Source organism: Branchiostoma lanceolatum, chromosome 2 (assembly GCF_035083965.1).
Source record: "Branchiostoma lanceolatum isolate klBraLanc5 chromosome 2, klBraLanc5.hap2, whole genome shotgun sequence".
Lineage (NCBI taxonomy): Eukaryota > Metazoa > Chordata > Leptocardii > Amphioxiformes > Branchiostomatidae > Branchiostoma > Branchiostoma lanceolatum.
Genome location: NC_089723.1, coordinates 376,635 through 402,538, shown reverse-complemented (window position 1 = coordinate 402,538; position 25,904 = coordinate 376,635). Strand labels below are relative to the sequence as shown.

Here is a 25,904-nt window from a genome sequence, read left to right as displayed (position 1 = left end):
TTTCGCGCCCGGCGTGGATCTGCTTGGAGATTAATGTAACGGGACTCTATCTCCATCTTCTCTCCCCCGTACTCGCCTTGCTACCCCTTTTTTTATAGCAATTAATGGTGTAAAGTTATAGAAGAAATGATAGTAAAAGATGGTAACAACTACAATACAGTTTATATGCGATGCGCTATAACGTTAACTGATAAAACGGGGGTCCCGTGCTCGAGGAGGTGCCTCGAACACGTTAAACAGCCTCATTACCCTACACATTGGGTACCTGCCTGTGGCACTGGCTGCAAATACACCTGATATTATTATTATAACACACACAGTTACATGGTCTTACATGTAAAATATCGTTCTCTTTCTTTCTTCTTCCTCTTCTTCTTGGGTTTTGAGGCTACCAACTTCAACTTGCTGAAGAATCTGTAGCCATTGCACACCGGGGCATGCCCCTACTCTTTTTAGAAAGGTGTTGTGGGTCAAGGGTTAATTATCACGTGCCTGGGTTGTGGCTCTCCCCAAATCCAACACAGGACCTTCTTTATTTCCGAGGGACGTCCCTAACCGAAGCTAGGTACTCATTTACAATGAGTGAAGCGAGGAAGGTAAAGTGCCTTTCCCAAGGGCACAACACCGGTGACATGGCAGGAGTCGAACCCAGGACCGCTTGGTTCTGAGCCGAACACCCCACTTTTGCACACGACCCCACTTTTCCACACGGCAGCACTCTCTTTCCTCCAACTCGCGTTACAAGATGGCGGCAGGACGGGCGGAAGCGGCGTACTGTCTCGGGCAGCAGTGTCTGTCCGTGCCGATGGCGATGTTCGCCGACAACCGGCGGCGGCTGTGCGAGCGGCTGAGGCGGAGCGAGCAGGTCCCTGCCGGGGCGTGGGTCCTGCTGCAGGGCGGGGAGAGTCAGAACCTCTACTGCAGCGACAAGGAACTCCTCTTCCGGTACGTGCCGCCCCCCTCCCCCATGGGGTAGCCTCCTTCGCAGACTTCGTGGAGCGCTTGCGTTTATCATTACGATTCGTGATTTTCAACACGGTATCGGGTGCTGTAAAGCTGGTAAGGGGGAGGGGGTTTCGCTAGCTCGGCGAAGCACCGCTCCCCCCCCCCCCCCGGCGCTAAAATAAACGCCGTCGCTCCAAGAAGTCTGTGAAGGAGACTACAGGTGGGAGTGTTTCCAGATGTTGTTTACAACTTAGGGACAGTGTCGTGTCGCTGTGTCAAGAACTTAGAGAGATGTGCAGGGTAAGAGTGTGATGATGGGTGTTAAAGCCAAGAATGGAACGTTATGATATGGCAAGGAGGTCTATATAACCTCCTTGGATATGGCATCAAAGCTGCTACTCTACTCAATTCCAGAATTTGATGAGGTCTGCTTTGTGTGCTATGGTTTGTTTACTACTGCCAACTTGGGTATATAGAGAGATACTGATAAGAGTCAAACATGTGCAAGTGGACAACAGAGCTGAAGAAGAGACTTAATTAGAATGTGCAAATTATGTATCCTATAGTAACAACAAGTCACGAAATCAGATTTTTTAAAAGCTAGTCGGCCCAGGAGTAACCTTAACTTACCAAGTTGGAATGACGAAGTGCTCTTTGCTGTTTACTGCCCATAAATGACAGTATACCATAACTAGTTTACAGGTATGGTTGCTTTTTTGTTGCATACCCTTGCTGCATGCATGCATTCTGTGTCCCCCTCCCCATCCAGCCAAGACATACTTCCACAGGTCGTTGCCGTTATCGTTATGCCTCGGCCCAATTAAAGATCACGACCAGAAAAGGTTAGGGTTAGCTAGTACTAAATCTAATATGTTTAGATTGCTACTACATGTAATTCTAGATCTAGGGTTGCTAGTACTGACATCTACGTTTTGTGCCCCCCTCCCCCCAGGCAAGAGTCGTACTTCCACTGGCTGTTCGGAGTGCTGGAGCCGGGCTGTTACGGCGCGGTTGACGTGGCAACGGGAAAGGCGGCCATCTTCATCCCAAAGCTTCCGGCGGAGTATGCGGTGTGGATGGGGAAGATCCACCCTCCGGAGCACTTCAGGGAGAAGTACGCCCTGGAGGACGTGTTCTTCACTTGTGACATCGCTCAAGTCCTCGCAGATAAACAGGTTGGGACCGGGATAGTATGTACTGTTAACACACAGTTACACCACCCTCGTTAAACCAGGACCCCAATCGCTCCACGTTACATTGCTCGCGAAAGGGGCCCTGGTAAGAATCCCCACCACATATGGTTATGGCAGGTCGACGAGACTTGCTCATGAATAATTAATGAGCTGACCTTATTTGGCACAAACGGCATTTGTAGCTCACGAATAACTAATGAGCTAGCAAATCAGGTTATGTGTTACGGCTATAGCCGTAACACATAACCTGATTGGTTGATAGCTTCCCAACGTTCTTTGAGCGTTGGCTTCCGATGAGAGGAAGCAAACCCCTCTGATTGGCTGAAGCTGTTTTGGTGGCGCTTTTTACCAGGGCCCCTTTTGCGAGCGATGTAACGTGGAGCGATTGGGGTCCTGGTTTAACGAGGGTGAGTTACACTCACACTACATGTAAATACAGGGAAGGAATCACTCAAAAAGTTATATCCCACTATTCATTAATTTGCACTGCACTTACCAGGATTGTTACGTTGACACATTGTTCAGCTGTGTTTGCATAGTTATAATTAGCTGGTTACCAGAAAGCTCCCAGGAATGAAAATGGCTTCTTACAGAAAGGCTTACTAATAGGGTAGGGGTGGATACCGGTTCGCTGGACCTGATTCGGACCTTTATAACATCCAACAACCTGAGTCAAAAAAAAAATGAACAAAGTACAAATATATTTCTCTATTTTGTTTGATAAAAAGTGTTTTGAGTCTCCCCTCTGACAAAAAAGGCATTTAAAACAAGTGCAATATTCAAATATCAAACACTGCTTTATCTTGAAAGTCTTCTCCCCAAGAACTTTTATAGTTGTGCATGTCACTATGAATTCTCTATGCTTAATATTGGTTTTAAAAAAAAATCATCAACTGGACAGGATCAGGTCCAGGTTCAGGTCCGGACCTGAACCTAAATCTCTGGACCTAAACTTGGACTTGCACCTTTTTAAGCCGAACCGTTATCCACCCCTATAGTAGGGGCATCTGTGTATTTTGAATGTGCATGAATTCTCTTGCTCAACTCATTACTACTAGTGCCAGGTTTGTATTGAAAGAACCAAGACTAATTTTGACAGGGGTTCATTGAATTATACTTTGTATTTGTTTACAATTACATGGATACATGTCTACGTGGATTTTTTAGGACTTAAATCATGTAATCTCTAACTTCAATGTTAAGCTGCCAGCAGGCCAATATAAGTTATTCATCAATGAATAAAGGCTCAAACAGACAAAGAAACAAACATTAACACCCTTGTCCCCCCCAGCCCTCCATGCTCCTGACACTGCGGGGTGTGAACACCGACAGTGGGACCACGTGTCGCGAGGCGGCGTTCGACGGAATCAGCGAGTTCAACGTGAACAACACACTGCTGCACCCCGAGATCATGGAGTGTCGCGTCCTCAAGTCGCCCATGGAGGTAGAGGTGCTGAGGTACACCAACAGGTGAGAAACACACGTGCTTACAGTTATATACCTACAGGTGCTGAGGTATACCAACAGGTGAGAAACACACGTGCTTATAGTTATATACCTACAGGTGCCCAGGTACACCAACAGGTGAGAAACACACGTGCTTATAGTTATATACCTACAGGTGTCCAGGTACACCAACAGGTGAGAAACACAGGTGCTTATAGTTATATACCTTCAGGTGCTCAGGTACACCAACAGGTGAGAAACACACGTGCTTATTGTTATATACCTACAGGTGCTCAGGTTCACCAACAGATGAGAAACTCAGGTCTAATGATCAGGCTATTAGCTAGCAGGGTATCAGGGCGTCTTTTGGATGCCCTACAGTACACTTAGAAAACAAGGAAATTTGATGCACTCCTTTTGCAGGGGACACCCAGAGGATGCCCTGTTTCCCTGATGATTACATACACACACAACCTTGTTGTTAAGTACTGTATGATTTATGACATAATTTAGTTTGTCAGACGTTGGATAATCCTTTTGCTGATTGATAATCGCATAACTGTGGCTGAATTATTTTTCTTTTGATTGTTCCAGGATCAGCAGTCAAGTTCTCCTCATTAACTTCATAGTGTCTGATTTAGATGCTGACGTTGGATAATCATTGCTTACCTGTGGCTGAGATTCTTTCCCTCTGATTGTCGCAGGATTAGCAGCGAGGCGCACAAGGAGGTGATGAAAGCCATCCGGCCGGGGATGCACGAGTTTGAGCTGGAGTCTCTGTTCCAACACTACTGCTACAGCCACGGGGGCATGAGGCACATGTCCTACACCTGTATCTGTGCCTCACACAACAACGCAGCCACCCTGCACTACGGACACGCAGGTTAGTCACACCTACACCTGTTCCTACACCTGTCCTACACCTGTTCCTACACCTGTATCTGTGCCTCACACAACAACGCAGCCACCCTGCACTACGGACACGCAGGTTAGTCACACCTACACCTGTTCCTACACCTGTCCTACACCTGTTCCTACACCTGTTCCTACACCTGTATCTGTGCCTCACATAACAACGCCGCCACCCTGCACTACGGTCACGCAGGTTAGTCAGACCTACACCTGTTCCTACACCTGTCCTACACCTGTTCCTACACCTGTTCCTACACCTGTATCTGTGCCTCACATAACAACGCCGCCACCCTGCACTACGGTCACGCAGGTTAGTCAGACCTACACCTGTTCCTACACCTGTCCTACACCTGTTCCTACACCTGTTCCTACACCTGTCCTACACCTGTTCCTACACCTGTTCCTGCACCTGTTCCTACACCTGTCCTACACCTGTCCTACACCTGTCCTACACCTGTTCCTACACCTGTTCCCACACCTGCATCTGTGCCTCACACAACAACGCCGCCACACTGCACTACGGTCACGCAGGTAATTTTGTGCCTTTCCCTCTTAACCTCTAGTTCATTCAGAAAGTGATGTAGGTTTGAAGGCTGATAGCAGGGATAAAGCTACCACGCCAGAATAGCTATCGTATATACCACAGACCTTCTACTTGATAAATTCATGGAGATAACCCACCCCGGTGGTACTCATTTGTGAAATTTCATGTCCTGGCCAATGGACAACAAGTGGAATTCTCTTACTACATAGTAGTAACTAGTATCCAGTATTTTGATTATACTGCTGCCAGGGTCCCTGACACAGGGGTGGGCAGCAGTTGGCAAGTGAATCATTATATATACATGTATGATACATGTACATCTATTCTTTTATTCTCAGGATCAAGGCTTATGGAAGAGTAGCTTTTCAAAGTAACAAATACATTTTTTCCAGGTGCTCCTAACGACCGTCTGATTAAGGATGGGGAGATGTGCCTGTTTGACATGGGCGGGGAGTACTACTGCTACACCTCGGACATCACGTGTTCCTTCCCGGCCAATGGCAAGTTCACGGCCGACCAGAGGATGATCTACGAGGCCGTGCTGCGCTCCAATCGCGCCGTCATGGCTGCCTGCAAACCTGGTGAGGACAGCTTCAGTCAGGAGATTGTACCGCTGTTGTTTGTTTGTTTTGCATAAGGCCACACCAATCTAATTTCTTGGTTAACGGATTTTTATTTTCAAAAAAAATTTTGAAAAAAAAAAGATCATGAAAACAGAAGACTGGGCCAGCCTTCTGTTTTCATGATTTTTTTTTTCTGCATTTTATTTTTTGGAAAATAAAAATCCGTTAACCAAGAAATTAAATTGGTGTGGCCTAAGGGTAACACACCAATAACATATCTTTAAGTGTAATGCAACAATTTTGTACAGTAGCTACAAGCTTGGTAAGTCCACACCTGAAGGTTTGATCCACTAATACCGGGAAGGACCCCTACCCTTTTTAAGTGTGTGCTCGAGGTGTGGTTCTGCTCAAACACCGGACCTCCAGCTTTACGCCCCATCTGAGAGAACGTCTCTAACAAAAGCTATGTTCTCATTTTCACCAGTCAAGTGAGGAAATAGGTGTTAAGTGCCTTTTCCAAGGACACAACGTTTAGACCTTCCAGGGATTTGAACCCAGAACCCTGAGAGTCAAGAACCCTATAGCTAGCCTAACAACAAGTCCAGCTTGCTGTCTTGTCATCTGTAATGAGATATAAATCTTGACCGAAGATACATAGGGCCTTTATCTTTTCCCTTCACACAAGCTCCACCCTACTCGCCTAACTGTTTCGCTGGTACATGTGACGTAATGTTGTTTTGCTGTGTGTAACCATGATGTTGTTCTTGCAGGCACATCATGGCCGGAGATGCACCGCCTGGCGGAGCGGGTTCTGCTGCAGGAACTGCAGGGTGCTGCAGGGTGCTGCAGGGTTAGGGTGTGATGTAATGTTGATGTTGTTCTTGCAGGCGTGTCGTGGCCGGAGATGCACCGTCTGGCGGAGCGAGTTCTGCTGCAGGAACTGCGGGGTGCTGCAGGGTGCTGCAGGGTTAGGGTGTGATGTAATGTTGATGTTGTTCCTGCAGGCACATCGTGGCCGGAGATGCACCGTCTGGCGGAGCGAGTTCTGCTGCAGGAACTGCGGGGTGCTGCAGGGTTAGGGTGTGATGTAATGTTGATGTTGTTCCTGCAGGCACATCATGGCCAGAGATGCACCGTCTGGCGGAGCGGGTTCTGCTGCAGGAACTGCGGGACGGTGGGCTGCTGCAAGGAGAGGTCGATGACATGATGAAGGTCAGAGGTCGTTTGTCTTTCTTCTTAATGTTTCTTCTTTGTGAAATTTCTTTCTGCCAAAGCTGGAAAAGAATTTTATCTCAGTTAGGCGCAACTAACCCACCCACTTGTGATGTCATGTTGTCGTAATTTTTTTGGGGTTTGGCCCAGAACCCAGAAGTCCTACAATCAGGTCGCCTGACAGGCCTCCAATGTTGTGCCCTTGGGAAAGGCACTTAACATTACTTTTCTCACTCCACCCAGCCAGTTGTAAAATTGCGTAACTGACTTCGGTTCGGGATGTAAAAGGCAGTGGAAGGAGAGGGATGGGCTCCACCTTCCAATACCGTGCCCTAAACACAGTGAATAACAACCCACTGCCCCTACGGCCTCAAAAAGGCAATGAGACTACCGGTACCTTTACCTACCTTTACATGCCTGTATGATCCCTCTAACAGGTTCATCTGGGAGCGGTGTTCATGCCCCACGGCCTGGGGCACCTGATGGGCTGTGACGTGCACGACGTCGGAGGGTACCCTGAGGGAACCGAGCGCATCAACGAGCCGGGGATACGCAGTCTGCGCACCAGCAGGGCACTGGAGGTGAGGGGGCAGGGTACAGGGGTCGGGGGTAAATGTACAGGGGTCAGGGGTTACCCGGAGGGCACAGCATGATTAAGGGATCTGCAGCCTTTAAAATTTGCCAAATTCATCTGTGAAAAAGTGTATGTACAGTATATGCCAATTATTTGTATACCTTTTTTCTGTATATTTTGTCTTTCTGTATAGAATTCCAAAACACCAAACCATTTACCATTCACTCAATTGTAAAAACAATGCATATCTGTATAGCCCATAATCGTAAAGTTCGGGGTATTGTATAGAATCCGATTTTATCGTAAAATGACCCACAACTATAGGCTAAATTTTGGATTTGAATTGTTGTTTCGGGAGTGGGGACGCCGTCTACCATTCAACAATCACATTCTTTTGTTACTCGCTATTGTCATGCTTGCAAACAATCGATATCGGTGCCTTTGACATACGGTGATCTCATTAAAAACCTGTTTTTCAAGACTCAAGCGACGAAAGTGAACAAAAATACGAAAAGAAAAACACGATTTTTGTCGGAGCATTTGAGCATCTACGCTGTATTTTGCCGCGATTTACAGTTATTTGTGGCCGTATTCGGCGGAGAACCTATTCCTTACATTCTTTCCCCGTGAAAATCCTGCTTATGTAGCGTAGATGAATCATATTTTACGTCACGATTTCAGAAAAAAATAAAGCAACGAAGGTCTGGTGACGCTGGGCGGCCATCTTTGTTTACTCATTGATATGCATTTTTCTACGCGCTGATTGGTTTATGTCATAAAAACCTGTGCTCTGATTGGTTGACTGTAAGATTTCACGTGATCAACATGCGGCGGGAGTTTTTTATTTGGCAGGAGTTTCCCACGCAGTTCGGGCTTATCTGAACAAAATGGATCGCATATTTAATTCAATATGGTGACGTTAAGATCGACGAAAAGGTCGGATTGTACTTTGATTAAAATTTTGCAAAATAAAGTTGCGATATCGTTAGTGTAATTGTGTGTCTTGCCCAAAATCCAATTCGCCCCCCCCCCTCCCCTCCTTCGGGACGTCAATATCGCTAGTTCGGACAGTCGTATAGTTCGGGGAGTCGTATAATTTGCGTTGACAAATGGGCTATACAGATATGCGGAATCTACTGTATAACGTAGCATTTACTCTTTCTAGGAAAAGGAAAGGAAAGGAAAGGAATCTCGAACCAGTTTAGCTCAAATGAACTCAATGAACAGATGAGCTACTCTTCCACTGGTCGTGACAGAGGAGACAGACGCTATGTACAGTATTTACAGGTTCAGTGTACCGGGGAAATTCCCCTAGCTCTTTTCGACAAGCACAATGAACAGTGGACCACGGCTTAACGTCCCGTCCTAAGGACTGCGATCTTTTCCGGTAGCGTGCATGTCGGGTGAGCGACACAGCCGGGATCGAACCCCGGGCTTCTAGTTCCAGAGGCAAGATCGCTAACCACTGGACTACGCACGCTTCTAGGGAAAGTAGCTTCCAACTAGATAAACTTTCAATTTATTGACCCTTGTTGACCTTTGTCCCCCAGGAAGGAATGTGTCTGACAATCGAGCCTGGCTGTTACTTCATCCCTGCGCTGCTGGAGCCGGCTCTGCAGAACCCAGAGCAGGCACGGTTCTTCAACACGGAGGCCATCCAGCGCTTCCAGGTGGGGCCTCATGGAGCTACTATGGTGTAGCTAGTCTAGTTTTACTTTTCCCCTTTTTTTGCTGTTCCCAAAGAGTCAAATTTGCAGACCATCACTCTAATTGCAATATCTACCAGTAGAAACTGTGAGTCTGCCAGATCACAGCCTCTACCCTGACATCTACTGTAATTCACTCTATCTTCACGGTAGAAAAATTTCACGGAGTTAGGAAAATGGACATTTTCACTGAACTTTAACTTCACGCCTGGATGGAGAGAGCAGCCTTAGTCCAGGCAAGCCGCCCAATATGATTATGATTAACGGAAGGGATCATAACTGATTGCAACAGGTTTGTCGCGGTGATGATAAGTTCACAGTACAGAGATGGCGGTGAAAACATTGAACGTAAAGTTAGTGAAAGAAACAAGAATGACAGTTTATGTACAGCCCACTGATTTTCCTCGGCCCCGTTGCTACTCAGGGAACCGGTGGCGTGAGAATCGAAGACGACATCATCATCACGGCGGACGGCTGCGAGCTGCTGACCTGCGTGCCGCGTACGGTGGACGAGATCGAGGCGCTGATGGCCGAGGGCAGGAGGGAGCCCCTGGCAACCAAGTAGGGACACCCCAACAACAGTGTGGGGAGACCACAGCTACTGTGGTGTGATACCTTAGCCATGGCAGAAATTGTTAAGAAGGCAGAATGATGTGCTTAAGTTATCAGCATGTTTTACTTTGAGCCCCTGACAAGCAAGTAGGGACACCCGACAACTTTGGGGGGAGACCACAGCTACTGTGGTGTGAGACCTTAGCCATGGCAGAAATTGTTAAGAAGGCAGAATGATGTGCTTAAGTAATAATTATAAGCATATTTTACTTTGAGCCCCTGACAAGCATGTAGGGACACCCAACAACTCTGGGGGGAGACCACGGCTCATAAATGCGGTGTGAGATCTTAGCCATGGCAGAAAGTGTTAAGAATGCAGAATATTGTGCTTATCATTATAGTAATAATTATCAGCATGTTTTACTTTGTTGCTATATGTTGAATGGACAGCAGAAAAAGTCTAGTACATTCCTGCACTTTTAAGAATTATATGAACTCAAATTGTTTCTAATACTTTGTTAATACCAGATAAAAGCTTACCTTTTTACTTATAGAAATCTATGGAAAATTGATAAGAATCAAGTGGAACTATTATAGTGCCTTAAAGTGTAAGATTTATGCCTGATGTTCTGAAATGTGTACCATATGAAATCTTTCACCTTGGTGAGGTGAACCGAATGACTTTATTTTGTCCGCCATGCAACTTAATTAGATCTGACTCGTGGATGAATGTTGGACATCTAGATAAGATACACAAGTGGAGAAACCAATCCTTGAGTAAAAGCTTCTGTTATCGTGTATCTCAGGTCAGACTTGGATGATGTTGAACAGTGAAAATTTTAATTTGTTGCCACTTTTAACAAAACAGCTAACACAAATGTATGTTTGTCATTCTTGCTACTATTAGTACTAAGGTTTGCCAACATGTTGCCTTTAGAAGTCTTGTTGGGATTAGATAAAAAGGCTATTTCTGAATTACTGTATCCCCTCTAATAACAGCACAACCCACCGGCTCAGCCCCTGAATTGCCGTAATTCCTTCAATTTTAGCACTTGTGGTGTAACAAAGTCACAATTGAGGACTCACAGTTTTGGGTTGTGATACAAATGTTGTTATAGCAGAAATAACTGTGGAAACAGATTCCACAAATGTGGTCACATCAACTACAACTCAGTGTGTGTGTACCAAATCACTAATTTCAGTTAAATAAAATACTTGCTTCTGTGCAATTATTTTGAGGACTTTTGACAGCAATATGTGCCAAATAAATGTGCTTTTCTGGCGAAAAATTTAATGTGTGCTAGTGTTCCTTTCTTCTAAATTTTCTGCTGCAGATTTGTATACAAATTAGATCATGTGTATGATGAGTTAAATCATTCAAATGTTTTCTGCTACAATCAAGTTGTTTAAACTATTAATACATAATGCCTCCGTTAGTATTATATTCCGTACATGTAACGTTATCTATCAAAATTAGCAGTTCAACCAATCTGAAAGCGGCTCTTGCAAATCCTAATAATAGATGAACAAAGGTGCATAGCAATAAGTTCATCAGGCACCTGTACCTCAGCCCGAGTATCACCACACTGTATCCGTTATGGATCTACCGCTAACATTTCCTGTGGCTGAAAGACATCTGTCAGATCAAAGGCTCCGCTGAAACACTCCCGGCGTAATCAGAATGCATGAATGACTCTTGATCACGCACTTAGTATGTATCCTGGGGCAATCAGGAGCTTCAACTGTTACATGACGGTAGTAGCAGGTGTCCGCCTGTGTCACCGCACATCATCGGTCGCAGCGAGGTCGCCAACGCGTCGCGGGTCCAGTGAGAGGGGGAGTTAGGACTGCAACCCTTTCCAGTAGCGTGCATGTCGGTTGAGCAACAACAGCCGGGATTCGAACTCCCAACCTCATGGTCCAGAGGCAGAGTCGCTATAATAAACCACTGGACTACACAAGCTACTTATGGTCACCGTTGTCTTTATTGCTAATCTCAAAGCAGATCCATATATCGGTGGCAAGGCAGTTCCAAAGGGCCAACCAGTAGCTTTTTGTACTGGTTGGCCCTTAACAGTTTTGATGCTGCCTTGGCACGGATAGATCTGTTCAGTGTTTGGAGATTAATTCCTGCTACTGTGAGTCTGCTGATTCTAATGCGTCCCGACGTGTCCCTAGCGAATAAAAAACAAATTTGTTCCACTCGACCGGCTCGGCTTTGTGTTCATAACATCACGGGATGACCGATGACCGATAATTACGTCACATGACGTGCACCCCTCCCCCGTGTGACCCCTAATGACCTCTCCCACTGTTGTCTGACCCACCGCAAATATCGTCTGACAATTCCCGCGCGCTTCCTCGTGACGTCTTCCGTGTTTTTTTTCTTCCATAAGCTCATCCAGACATAGTCTCCACCAGGCCTTCCTACGGTACATCAGCTGAAGAGGGACTCTAATTCAGTGTTTAGCCAGTAGAGTCAGTCAGCAGCAGAAGGCTAGCATTCCCCCCTCCGGCATATCCTTTTACTAGGCTATAAACAGCCAGCGTAGTTAACTAGTCTGGTAGAGGCTATAGCTAGTTCAGACGATTGGAGGGTTTTCTAGTCCATACAAAAAATGGGAGGGTTCCGGACTGTTAGAGACAGGAGACCGACGCCGTTCGGCCGATTGAAGATCTTGGCAGGTGTGTTGTGTCTCACCTGCGTGCGTTCGGTGACGCAAGGAGCACCTGTACAAGACGTCAACGCCGGACTTACCGCCGCACTTGGATTCGTAGGTGGGTCGACTTCACGACGATATGTCAAATTTTGTGAGGCAGAAATGTCTTTGGTGATTTTAAATTTTGGGGCCCAAATCTTACATAGTTTGTTTCTTGAGATCTCCATTAGTGTTATATAGAAAAACGCTAGTGTTGTGTAACATTAGTGTTCATAGTGCATTTTAAAAACGTGAAAAATGCTCAAGAATGAAACAAACATGCTGAAATAACAGTGCCAGTGACCTGTGGTACTACATATAGATCTAACCTCCTTGATCTATGTGACGATATGTGTTTTGCGCTATCTTCAAGACTGTTTTCATTGGACGAAACTGAAACATTCTAGCCAGCGTACTATCCTGATTAGATGGATAGGATGGCACCCAGGTTAGGGACATCATTGATGCGTTTAGACTACATGTATAAAGCCAGAAACTTGTGTCTAACATGTTTATTACAGTACAGTACAGGACCAGTGAACTTTGATACCACAGTATGTTTGTCTGTGTGTTTGCATGCCCTCTTTACAAACCCGTGTGTGCGTGTCTTCAGAACTGGTCACGGCCTTGAGGCGGCATTCTCAACGTGTGATACATATTTTTTTTCGAAGCAGACAAAATATTCTACACGTGAATTACAATTCTATTCATCATTCTATATACCAGAACTTTTTTTACCAGTTACACCTATTCTTAGTATTGTTGTCAAGTCTGGCGGCACCTTCAAGCGAACAGGCGACAAACACCTCAACAGGAAGGGTCTAAGCTTTGTTCGGGATCAAACAATCACCAGACAAGCCGATGCACCAATTTCTGTCACAGACAAACCCTTTTGGACACATACATCAAAACCACGATTCTCGAGGGTTCAGAACTATGGGATTCGTTTTATAAACTCATAATCATGTTCAATAGAAACAGTTCCTCTAGACATCCTGTTAACAACCATGTAATACTAGCCTCTACCAGGATCCACAGGTCGCTGAAAAAATAGTAGAAATCGTATCGATATCAGAATGAAGCCAAGGGCGGTATTGGGGAGATATCCCATTTATCAAACATCACTGGTCCAACGGTGATTTTTGATTATCACACTTTGGGAAAATGATTTCTCTGTCTAAGGTATACAGTTGTAGTGTCCTTGTTTTTTTGTCGTTTGGCATGCACGATGCCGTTTGATTAAAGGTTTAATGACAGCTTACCGCGAAACCGGGGCGTTATGTCAGGTCGAAGGGCTGCTGTACCGGCGGCATGGCACGGAATGATACAGACAACACACAAATGTAAACAACAGGTGACACACCAAAGGTGTACCTGGCCTTTGAACTTTGACCGTTGGCAAGTCGTTCGCCTTGCATGACTGGCGCCTGTGCGTGACCTTTATAGTGTGACCTTGTCATGTTACCTGTTGTTCCACATCGTCACTTTTGTTCAAAACAGCTTACCTGGCGTTCTCATGTACTTCCTCACCTGGGTTAAGTCTTTAAGACACAGCCTGAAGACAGTGTGACCATGGAACACCTGTTGACGTTCTCAGGTGAGTTAGTTTTACCTTAGCCTGCACCAAGACGTCCTACGGCGGTACGGGTCGTAGAATTCGGTAAAAATGGGAATAATATATTGGCCAGGAGAGTCAATACTAGTAGTAGGTTAACATTTCCGCCTGCGTCGGCCACTTCCGAAAACTCTTTCATGGCCAAACTTTTCTGATAAATGTTCTCCCTATAGCCAGCGTACTAGCCTGGTAGAGACTAGTTTTACCTTGCTGGCTGATGGCAAAGAATCTATAATGTAGGGTAGTCGTTTCGAGACGAGTTTGTCCTTTTTACTATTTTCATGACTTTGGCATGTGCAGTTACGTTTCTGTTTCAGCCCAACTGGTGTCGTTTTTACGGCGTACCAACAACATATCATGTCAGTACGGGATTCAATCGCAGGCTGGGTTCTCGGCGACTCGGAATGACGGCGTTCCTCCTACTATAGAGAGTTCTCTGATGACTTCATGACGCACCGTGACACCAGTCATTGTCCTATTCTCACCCTGTTCTTGTCTTCTTTTCCCCAGTTCTTGTCCTGTTCTTACCCTGTCCTTGTCCTATATTTGCAGACCGCAGACTGGCTTTCTCGGCGGCTCGGAACGACTGTGTTCCCCCCGCGATAGAGGAGTTCCCGGATGACTTCATGACGCACACTGACACCTGTTCTCACCATATTCTTGTCTTGTTTTCCCCCAGTTCTTGTCCTGTTCTTACCCTGTTATCATGCTATATTTGCAGATCGCAGGCTGGGTTTCTTCGCGGCTCGGAACGACTGTGTTCCCCCCGCTATAGAGGAGTTCCCGGATGACTTCATGACGCATCCTGACACCTGTTCTCACCATATTCTTGTCTTGTTTTCCCCCAGTTCTTGTCCTGTTCTTACCCTGTTATCATGCTATATTTGCAGATCGCAGGCTGGGTTTCTCCGCGGCTCGGAACGACTGCGTTCCCCCCGCTATAGAGGAGTTCCCTGATGACTTCATGACGCACACTGACACCTGTTCTCACCCTATTCTTGTCCTGTTTCCACCCTGTTGTTGTGCTGTTTTCATCCTTTTTGTGTGATATATTTGCAGATTTCATGACGCACCGTGGCACCTGTCATTGTCACATTCTCGCCATGTTCTTGTCTTGTTTTCTCCCTGTTGTTGTGTTCTATCTGCAGACCGCAGACTAGGTTTCTCGGCGGCTCGGAACGACTGCGTTCCCCCGCTATAGAGGTGTTCCCGGAGGATAGCCGTCCCGCACCGTGACACCTGTTCTCGCCCTGTTCTTGTCTTCATTTTCATCCTGTTCATGTCCTGTTTCCACCCTATTTTTGCCCTATTTTTATACCCTGTTGTTGTGCTATATTTGCAGACCGCAGGTTGGGATTCTTCGCGGCTCGGAATGACTGCGTTCCCCCCGCGATAGAAGAGTTCCCGGATGACTTCATGACGCAGTACCAGCGGCTGCACCAGGCCGGCGTCACCATCCACCTGCTGGTGTCGTGTTACATGTTCCTCGCCATCACGCTGGTCTGTGATAGCTACTTCGTACCCGCGTGCGAGGCCATCAGCTACCGTGAGTACAAAACCCTAAACCTAACTCTACCGGCTGTAAACTTAACTAGTCTACCGGCTCTAACCCTAATCCTACTTCGTACCCGCTTGTGAGGCCATCAGTTACCGTGAGTACAGAACACTCAAATAACTCTACCACTAAACCTAATTCTACCTCTAACCTCTGACCTCTAACCGTAACCCTGAGAGAGAGAGAGAGAGAGAGAGAGAGAGAGAGAGAGAGAGAGAGAGAGAGAGAGAGAGAGAGAGAGAGAGAGAGAGAGAGAGAGAGAGAGAGAGAGAGAGAGAGAGAGAGAGAGAGAGAGAGAGAGAGAGAGAGAGAGGCAGTTACAAGCAAAGGAGTTTGTAGAGACTAGACAAAAGTAAAACCACGCGCCTTGTTCACCGTCGTGCTCGTCTTTAGGTAACATGCGACATGGTGCAACTAAACAAACTTTGGAAAGAGGATTTCAGTAGCGCGGTGCAGGAAAATGTGTGCACCGAGGAAGGACACTATATAGTACACTGCGTACTTATTGCACTGCACCGCGTGAGTGGTTTGTTTGAGTTCATCACAACGTGAACGGAGGGCAAGACAGGTGTTTTTTTTCCTTTTACAATCTCCAGCACAAAATACAATGAAACCTAGCGTGCATGGGGCAAAGGTACCCGGGTCACCGGTTCCTCACTGGGCGCCGAGTAATGAACGCGTGAACAAAATAGCGTCGTCGCTGGACGTCCAGCACCAAAGAAAGTTCATCACTAGAAATCCAGTGACGAACGGCTTTATTCCAGTAATGAAGCCCCCTCGGTGCTGGAATTCCAGCACTGAATCTTGCCTCGGTGCTCGGTTTCCAGAAATGAACTTCGCTCATCACTCGGCTTCTAGTGATGATCTCCGCTCGTCACTCGGGTGCCAGACAAGTAGGCTGGTTCAAAGGTCATTCATCACTGTTTACCCAGTACGGAGGTCCCGCGGTCACGGGTTCCACGCTAGAGTGACTCTCTAGTGCTGGAGGCCGAGTGATGACATTATTTCGTTAGTGGCCTTCCAGTGATCACATATCATTATCACTGGAATGTTCCAGTGCTAACTATTAGACAATATTTTGAGTGCATTTTGAGTCGATACCGTTACGGCGTACTACAATAAGACAAAGCCGGGAACCTTTATACCGTATGATTTTTTAATGATTGATTTGTCAGTGTACGGTACTTTTGTGTGACACGAACAATTATTTATTCAAGCATCTGGATATATTTTATTCCGTCCGGGAGCTTGCCCGGCTTTGCTACCGCCCGGCAGGTATTTTGGCCTTTTTTCGTATTAAAGCGTAATGTTACGTAAATTGATGCGTACGTTAGCGTAAACTGCACATCGGATTAGCTGGCTCGGTTTACAATTACGGTGCGGAATCTGGTTTTCCAGCCCCGCGGGTACTCTCATCTCTCGGTTTCCAGTGATAATTCAGTGATTTCCAGTAATGAACTCAGAAGTCGCCTCATTGCTGGAAGGCCACAGATGACAAAACTTCATCACTGGAAGTCTAGCGATGAAGGCACCTTCGGTGCTGGACACCGAGTGATTACTAAGGAACCCGTGACCCGGGTACTTTTGCGTGCATGGGCCTCTCCTAGTGGAGTGATTCGATCCATTGCCAAGTTCAACATCAAGTTCGGCACCAGAATTCTGACAATATTGCGAATGTATCACGTTCTTTCGGCGTTGCACTTACTTCCGGGTTCCGCCATGTTGGGAGAGACCATTGTTTCCCCCTACGGGGTGTGAATTCTGCCTTGTGGTATTCCTTTGGTGAATGACGTATTTTTATTGGGGGATTTTGGGGTCCCAAAAATTGCGCCCGACCCGCCGCAAGCGGCAGGCGACGCGTAAAGTGTTGGTGCAGGTGTCAGCAGAACTAGCCTCACTTTGCGTTCATTGGATAGTTGCTCACCCCCTGACAAAGACGGTTGACCCGCCCGCGCGCGCAGAGTACTGTACGTACAAGCTAGCTGTACGCTCTACTTGTGGGTATAAGATACCTTTTTAGTCGATTTAGAATTGATTCATCGTTTCAAATTCATGTATAGACAATCCACACGATGTGGACTATTACACTGTAGACTTAAACTCATGTTAAAATCGACAACATGACAAATATGAACCTAAATGGACAGATATACCACTATGACATAAATTATGATAATGAGCTCAATCCACCGCATTTTTGCTAACTAACCCGGCATATCGACTGTTTGTCGCTAGTTAACCAGGTGAATCAATGGCAGGTTGTTAATGTGAAGTTCAGATAAGACAATCCATATTGTCTGTACACGGGACAAACCATTTGCAGTGTGGGGAGGGGTGGAAGAGGCTCTGTACTACTGCCTCGTAGCGGACTTTACGTTACCCCCTTCTCGAAACGCTGACGAAAACATCACATTGGAAGTGCCCTTTCCCTTTTTAGTTATTACAATACACTACAATCATCAGAGTTTGAAGGTATATCACACAGTCAGAGTAATGCATTGCTAAAAGCCTCGCAAGAGAGACGTCTAGCGAGATGTTTGTGAATTACATATCAAAGTAAAACGATGCGGCAGCAAAGGTCATCCATCAAACGGGTTTCTATGGAAATGTAGTACACTTACAAATAATCTATAAATACAAGCACATGCACACACACACACACACACACACACACACACACACACATTAATGAATTCAATGAATTGTCGGTTACTGTCGCATTATGATACTACATGTACTTGATGTAACCATTGATATACAGGTTTACCTTACTGTATAAGGTGTTTGAATCGATTGAGCAAACTCTCGATTAAGTTTTCCAACAGAACTTTTATTTTTTGTTAATTCAGGATTGGGACTGCAGGAGCACGTGGCAGGTGCCACTTTCATGGCGGGGGGGAGCAGCATCCCTGAGCTGGCCACGGCGTTCATTGCGGTGTTCTTCACGCAGGGCGACATCGGAGTCAGCACCATCGTGGGCTCCGCCACCTACAACATGCTGGGCATCATCGGCTTCAGCGGGATAGCCACCGGCATGGTACGGTACCGGTCCTTCCCTCCTCTCCCTCTCTCCCTCCCTCCCTCTCTCCCTCTCTCCAACATGCTGTCCATCATCGGCTTCTGCGGGATAGCCACCGGCATGGTACGGTACCGGTCCTTCCCTCCTCCTCTTCCTTTCCCTTCCTGTCTCCCTTCTTCCCTTTATTCGTTCGTTCGTTCGTTCGTTCGTTCGTTCGTTCGTTCCTTCCTTCCTTCCTTCCTTCCTTCCTTCCTTCCTTCCTTCCTTCCTTCTTTCTTTCTTTCTTTCTTTCTTGCCTTCTTTCTGTTTTGCGTTCTTATAGTCTTTCTTTCTTTTAGTTTTTATTTCTTCCGTCCTTCCTTCTCCCTCTCCACCTTTCTATGGAAGTTCATTTTCCACCTCATCTCATTTGTTTGTTCAGATTGCAAAGAAAAGGCGATGAACATTGTACAAAGGAAGCCCGATTGTATTAGCCTGGGTGCCATCCTAATTTCTACCGGGGCTCCTACACTCGCTACCCTAAAAAAAAATAATTTTTTGAGGGTAGCGAGTGTAGGAGCCCCAGTAGAACTTAGGATGGCACCCAGGCTACGATTGTATGTGCACGATATCATATTATGACATATTAAATAATACCCACGTAAGTACCCATCTACAGTTCCAATTGTGAATTCCGCATTTTAAGATTTCCCTTCCCGTCCCCAGGTGGTGTACCTGTCCGTGTGGCCGATATTCCGGGACTGCACGTTCTACGCGCTCAGCATCGCCATCCTCATAGCGGTCATATCGGACGGGCGCGTCTACTGGTACGAGGCGTCCCTGATCCTGCTGCTGTACCTTGTTTACATCGTTGCCATGGTGTTCGACAAGCGGCTGCAGGCCGCAGGCGCCAAACTCGCCCACAGACTCAAGTAAGGGCAACAGAGCTAATGTTGCTATTATTCATATCATATTCGACTAATACTATAGTGTATTGACAATTCTTTTAGTGTTGGAATATGTTTCCCCTTTGGGCTTACAGTCATTGCTGTCATTTTTCTGCCTGATAACGTTATATCAATATCAGTTTACTACCAAGTCAAAACAAATCAAGGTGCTTGGAGGCTAGTTCATACACAGTCCATAGCGTTTGTGACCTTGTGTACGATTTTTAAAGTCATGAGCAATTGCTTGGAGATCGAGGGGGGGATGAAACGCCCCTGTCAAAAAAGTCCTAGGGAGCACACCCTAGCCAAAAAAGCCAGTGGGAATAACCCCTGCAACAATATGTAACTATGTATATCTGTGGAATTTTAAACACGTAATGTAAATGTGCTGTTATGTTATGTACTTATGTATGTTCGAATAATAATGTAGAAAACAATGCTTGGAGATCCGGCCCGTTTCTGACGAACACGTTTCTCCAGTCTTGCCCATAGGTTCGGCCGACCGGAGTCGGACCGGGAGGAGAGGACGTCACTGTTAGGGCGGGAAGAGAAGCAGGACGGCCTGTCCGAGTCGTCTGATTCCGGATACGTCACGCCCAGGATATACACTCCGGAATGGTTAGACTCAGGTAAGATTCCGGATACGTCACGCCCAGGATATACACTCCGGAATGGTTAGACTCAGGTAAGATTCCGGATACGTCACGCCCAGGATATACACTCCGGAATGGTTAGACTCAGGTAAGATTCCGGATACGTCACGCCCAGGATATACACTCCGGAATGGTTAGACTCAGGTAAGATTCCGGATACGTCACGCCCAGGATATACACTCCGGAATGGTTAGACTCAGGTAAGATTCCGGATACGTCACGCCCAGGATATACACTCCGGAATGGTTAGACTCAGGTAAGATTCCGGATACGTCACGCCCAGGATATACACTCCGGAATGGTTAGACTCAGGTAAGATTCCGGATACGTCACGCCGAGGATATACACCCCGGAATGGTTAGACTCAGGTAAGATTCCGGATACGTCACGCCCAGAATATACACCTCGGAATGGTTAGACTCAGGTAAGATTCCGGATACGTCACGCCGAGGATATACACTCCGGAATGGTTAGACTCAGGTAAGATTCCGGATACGTCACGCCCAGAATATACACCTCGGAATGGTTAGGCTCAGGTAAGATTCCGGATACGTCATGCCCAGGATATTCACTCCGGAATGGTTAGACTCAGGTAAGACTCCGGATACGTTATACACTGTGGCTCCGGAATGGGTAGAATTCGGTAAAACTCTGGAGGCGGGGGCTATTACAGACTTCTTGACACCTTTAATCCATTGCTGGAGCCACGTGTCCGTTAGGTCACATGCCCAAACGCGTGGGTCAGTTTTTCTTAGGAAGATTTTAGTGACAACAAAAAGTCCTTTTTCTTTGAAGGAACTTTATAATTGATTCCATATCAATACTTCATTTTCTAAAATTTTACTTCATACATTGATCCAGATTCTTATTATGCTGTGCGTGACTAAAACCTTAAGTTTGTCTTAAAAAAGTCCTTAAATCGTCCTTCTTTGACTTTCTCTCAGAGCCCAAGTCGTTTTTTGCGATGCCGGAGTCCGACGTGCGGCGGATATTCTGGGTGCTGGCGCTCCCGACCAGCGCGCTGCTGTACCTGACCGTGCCGGACTGCAGGCGGAAGCGCTGGCGGAGCTGGTACCCCGTCTCCTTCGTGCTGTCCGTGGCCTACATCGGGGCGATGGCGTACCTGCTGGTCTGGATGGTCACCATTATAGGTGTGTATCTAGCGCTACATCGTCTTTATCCGTTGTTGTTGCCTATATCCGATGGTCACCATTATAGGTGTGTATCTAGCGCTACATCGCCTTTATCCGTTGTGGTTGCCTATATCCGATGGTCACCATTATAGGTGTGTATCTAGCGCTACATCGCCTTTATCCGTTGTGGTTGCCTATATCCGATGGTCACCATTATAGGTGTGTATCTAGCGCTACATCGCCTTTATCCGTTGTGGTTGCCTATATCCGATGGTCACCATTATAGGTGTGTATCTAGCGCTACATTGCCTTTATCCGTTGTGGTTGCCTATATCCGATGGTCACCATTATAGGTGTGTATCTAGCGCTACATCGTCTTTATCCGTTGTTGTTGCCTATATCCGATGGTCACCATTATAGGTGTGTATCTAGCGCTACATCGTCTTTATCCGTTGTTGTTGCCTATATCCGATGGTCACCATTATAGGTGTGTATCTAGCGCTACATCGCCTTTATCCGTTGTGGTTGCCTATATCCGATGGTCACCATTATAGGTGTGTATCTAGCGCTACATCGCCTTTATCCGTTGTGGTTACCTATATCCGATGGTCACCATTATAGGTGTGTATCTAGCGCTACATCGCCTTTATCCGTTGTGGTTGCCTATATCCGATGGTCACCATTATAGGTGTGTATCTAGCGCTACATTGCCTTTATCCGTTGTGGTTGCCTATATCCGATGGTCACCATTATAGGTGTGTACCTAGCGCTACATCGCCTTTATCCGTTGTAGTTACCTATATCCGTGTGGTACAGTTCTTACACTGGTGTGGATGGTTACCATTATAGGTGTGTATCTATCAACAACCCGGTAGATATGCAGTTTTGTCATCGTCATTCTCATAGACGTCAGTACGTCTTTGCGTCAACGTCTTTGACCTTGTCTTTTCTCGCGAGATTGTGACGGATGTTCCTAAAGTTTAAGTGTAATTATTTCTGTTACACGGATAGCAAAAAGAAAACCCCTGTTGCCAATGTCTGTTGCATGTCTGTGTCTTTATTATTCCAGAGAGAGAGGAGAGAGACAAAGCCTCCACTATTGCCTGTCAGCGACATGAGAATATACTCGTACTCTCTCTGAACTACCAACTTGTTGTCCCCTGCAGGCTACACGTTCGGCATCCCGGATACAGTGATGGGGCTCACGTTCCTGGCGATCGGAACCAGCCTTCCGGACACCGTGGTCAGCGTGCTGGTGGCCAGGAAAGGTACGGCAGGGATCTAGCCTAAAAGCTATGGCCACAATTCCAAACCGGGGCCCGGCCGGGCTGCTTGCGGGCCAGGATTTGGTTTGGAATTGTGACCCAGGCACTATTGTATTGGGCATCGGCAGTAGGTGTCAGGGTACAACTAGTCAAGGAGATAAATAATCTATCTTTGGCTGTTAAAAAAGGTTATAAATTTCATCTATGTTGGCAGTTAGCTAGTCCTGACTCGTGTTTAGTGTATATATACCGTTTCTATGTTGTCCAGTGACACATTTAAGTTGAGTACAGATTCAAAGAGGGTCATTCAAAGTAGTTTGAAAATACCTTGTCTGTAGTATATATCCATGCTGGTCTCTATGAAAATCCGTTAGAGTCATAGGCCGAAGAAACATTAGATCATTTGATCTATTCGTTGATCGGTTGATTGGTGGATATTTTTTAATACATCTATTGATTGATCGATTGATTGATAATTTTCTTTATCTATCTAATTGATCTATTGATTTTATGGCCCCTCTGCAGGTCATGGCGACATGGCGGTGGCCAACGTGGTGGGCAGCAACATCTTCGACATGTTCGCGCTGGGGCTGCCGTGGTTTATCATGACCACCATGTACGACCCGGGCAGCTGGATAACCATCAACAGCTCCGGCATGCTGTTCACCGCGCTGTCGCTGCTGTTCGGCATCGTGCTGGTGCTGTCCGCCGTCGTGCTGTCCGGCTGGCAGCTCAACTGGCGGATGGGGACAGCATGTATCGCTGTCTACGTGGTGTTCGCCGTCTTCGCTTGTCTGTACGAGACGGGCGTCTTCGGAGACTTTAACCCCGATATCTGCCCCATAGAGGCACATTAAGTGAACCAAATCCTAAAGGAGATTCATTTTTGTCTGCAAACACCTTTCGGAGGTAAGACATCCAGGTGACAAGATACGCAAAGAAACAGTTACTCAAATATCAGGATAAGATGTGTATACAATAAGACGTTTCAGAATGACCATCATGGCGGAACCGGGCAGCTGGATAACCATCAATAGCTCCGGCATGCTGTTCACCGCGCTGTCGCTGCTGTTCGGCATCGTGCTGGTGCTGTCCGCCGTCGTGCTGTCCGGCTGGCAGCTCAACTGGCGGATGGGGACAGCATGTATCGCTGTGTACGTGGTGTTCGCCGTCTTCGCCTGTCTGTACGAGACGGGAGTGTTCGGAGATTTCAACCCAGATATATGCCCAATAGAAGCACATTAAGAGAACCAAATCCTAAAGGAGATTCATTTTTGTCTGCAAACACCTTTCGGAGGTAAGACATCCAGGTGACAAGATACGCAAAGAAACAGTTACTCAAATGACAGGATAAGATGTGTAAACAATAAGACGTTTTATCATGACCACCATGGCGAAACCGGGCAGCTGGATCACCATTAACAGCTCCGGCATGCTGTTCACCGCGCTGTCGCTGCTGTTCGGCATCGTGCTGGTGCTGTCCGCCGTCGTGCTGTCCGGGTGGCAGCTCAACTGGCGGATGGGGACAGCCTGTATTGCTGTGTACGTGGTGTTCGCTGTCTTCGCTTGTCTGTACGAGACAGGGGTCTTCGGCGACTTCAACCCCGATATATGCCCCATAGAGGCACATTAAGTGAACTAACTCCGAAAGATAGGCAAAAAAATAGTTACTCTAGCGTTAAGGAGCAAATACGCATGTTTAAAAAAATACCTTTAAGATAAGGGAAAACCCAGTAATTTAGTAATTTCTGTAATGCAAAAAATCTATTTATTGATCTATTGATTTCATTGATTGTCCTGATACGGGCGTCGTCGGGCCTTTATGGGGGCTTATAACACACTTTTGCCGATGACTTCTTTTTGTATTGGGTCGTTTGTGCAGTCAGCCTGTAACCATCTGTTCGGAGATTTCAACCCAGATATCTGTCCCATAGAGGCACATTAAGTTAGCCTCCATAGCAGGCTCTGTGGGGCCTTTTTTGGCTTATAATACACTTTTGCCGATGACTTCTTTTTGTACTGGGTCGTTTGTGCAGCCAGCCTGTAACCATCTAGGGCCAAATGGTTACGGGCTGGCTGCAAAAAGTGTATTATAAGCCCCTCAAAAGACCCGTTAGAGCCTGCTATGGATATGGAGGCTACATTAAGCGAACCAAATCCAAAAGGTGTACAAAGACATAGTTACTCAAGCGACAGGAGAAGATTTGGATACACTCAGACGTTTCATACAGCATCCGCTGGCTTTCGTCAGTGACTGGAAGTGTAGTAGTTTCAGACATTTCAAGTATGAAACGTCTGACCGTTGCCCAAATCTATCCAGTTGCTTGAGTAACAGTCACCTTGCGTATCTTGTTACCTGGACGTCTAACCTTCATCGACAAATCACCTCCGAAAGGTGTTCGCAGACAAAAATTAATCTCTACAACTGGGTATCATAAAGAGATTATATAATCATATGATTTGTCAGTAGATGTCTAACTTTCATCAACGGATCTCCAAACACAAACATGAGTGTGGAATCGCTTTTGTTTGCTTGTTTATAACTCGTGTTGTACGCTACGTTTTCACAAGTCGCATCTCCTTAGATCTACTCGGTGGGTGTAACTGTATGACGCGTGGCGAGGGAACCAGATAGAAAAACACACCAAAAATAATTACTCAAGCAACTGGATAAGATTTTGAAACAGTCAGACGTTTCAGACAGTATCCACTGTCTTTCGTCAGTATCCACTGTCTTTCGTCAGTATCCACTGTCTTTCGTCAGTATCCAGTGTCTTTCGTCAGTATCCACTGTCTTTCATCTGTCGTCAGTGACGAAAGACAGTGGATACTGTCTGAAACGTCTGACTGTTTCAAAATCTTATCCAGTTGCTTGAGTAATTATTTTTGGCGTATCTTATTACCTGGATGTCTAACCTTCATCAAGGTATAGAAAAACACACTTGTGAGGTAAGGGCGGAAAGACCAACCCACACATCTGCTTGGAGATTTAAGATAAGATTTAAGGAGCAAAGAGCAAAATAAACATATTTTTTATAGGGAAAAACCCCTGTTTTTTTCTGCAATATAAAAAATATCACCTTCGTTAAGTGACAACAACAGTAAGGATTGTTTGTACATAATAATTTTGATTTAATTTGTCCACTGATTTCAATTGGATGTAGAATGTACATACTGAGTTACCACGCCGCAGTATCAAAATGACTATTCATGAAGAAGTTTGACAAGTGACTATAAACGCCATTAACAGTGTTTATTCAGGAGGTTCTTATCTAGAGCACAGTTTACATTTCAACAAGTATCTTCAGTAAACAATGCTGCTAGTAGTCTACAACTTGCGCAAAGTGCAATACTGTGAGCAAGAAATTTTATAATACATGTGCAAATTGTTT

The 25,904-nt window shown here is 46.1% G+C and overlaps 2 protein-coding genes, 1 long non-coding RNA gene and 1 other non-coding gene across 8 annotated transcripts; 2 read left to right on the top strand and 2 right to left on the bottom strand.

The window, feature by feature from the left end:
* Positions 1 to 709: 709 nt before the first annotated feature.
* Positions 710 to 10,941, top strand: LOC136427118 (xaa-Pro dipeptidase-like). 3 transcript variants are annotated; one of them, XM_066415850.1, is made up of 11 exons: positions 710 to 945; positions 1,898 to 2,120; positions 3,430 to 3,588; positions 3,817 to 3,836; positions 4,289 to 4,414; positions 4,975 to 5,027; positions 5,433 to 5,621; positions 6,715 to 6,815; positions 7,253 to 7,396; positions 8,940 to 9,059; positions 9,520 to 10,941. In XM_066415850.1, exons 1-11 carry the CDS (start codon positions 746 to 748, stop codon positions 9,658 to 9,660), a joined length of 1,476 nt encoding a protein of 491 aa, XP_066271947.1. In that variant the 5' UTR covers positions 710 to 745; the 3' UTR covers positions 9,661 to 10,941. The 3 variants fall into 3 exon arrangements, with proteins under 3 accessions (XP_066271947.1, XP_066271946.1, XP_066271944.1); XM_066415849.1 differs by lacking the exon at positions 4,975 to 5,027 and adding an exon at positions 6,491 to 6,550 and having other exon boundaries at positions 711 to 945; positions 4,289 to 4,467; positions 6,775 to 6,815; XM_066415847.1 differs by lacking the exon at positions 4,975 to 5,027 and having other exon boundaries at positions 712 to 945; positions 4,289 to 4,467.
* Positions 4,734 to 5,029, bottom strand: LOC136427129 (uncharacterized). The gene is made up of 3 exons (XR_010754370.1): positions 4,975 to 5,029; positions 4,871 to 4,893; positions 4,734 to 4,823 (listed from the first exon to the last, which is right to left on the bottom strand). It is a non-coding gene; the product is annotated as an uncharacterized lncRNA (long non-coding RNA).
* A 1,017-nt stretch (positions 10,942 to 11,958) lies between the features above and the next one.
* On the top strand, positions 11,959 to 25,750 carry LOC136427117 (sodium/potassium/calcium exchanger 5-like). Of its 3 annotated transcripts, none has more exons than XM_066415844.1 (8): positions 11,959 to 12,425; positions 15,304 to 15,507; positions 18,366 to 18,553; positions 19,241 to 19,446; positions 19,942 to 20,090; positions 21,059 to 21,265; positions 22,414 to 22,515; positions 23,038 to 25,750. In XM_066415844.1, the coding sequence occupies exons 1-8, from the start codon at positions 12,266 to 12,268 to the stop codon at positions 23,367 to 23,369; spliced, it is 1,548 nt and encodes a 515-aa protein (XP_066271941.1). In that variant the 5' UTR covers positions 11,959 to 12,265; the 3' UTR covers positions 23,370 to 25,750. The 3 variants fall into 3 exon arrangements, with proteins under 3 accessions (XP_066271941.1, XP_066271942.1, XP_066271943.1); XM_066415845.1 differs by lacking the exon at positions 11,959 to 12,425 and adding an exon at positions 13,671 to 13,943; XM_066415846.1 differs by lacking the exons at positions 11,959 to 12,425; positions 15,304 to 15,507 and adding an exon at positions 15,572 to 15,613.
* On the bottom strand, positions 17,331 to 17,457 carry LOC136429048 (U4atac minor spliceosomal RNA). Its single transcript, XR_010754707.1, has one exon. It is a non-coding gene; the product is annotated as a U4atac minor spliceosomal RNA (small nuclear RNA).
* Positions 25,751 to 25,904: the final 154 nt, after the last annotated feature.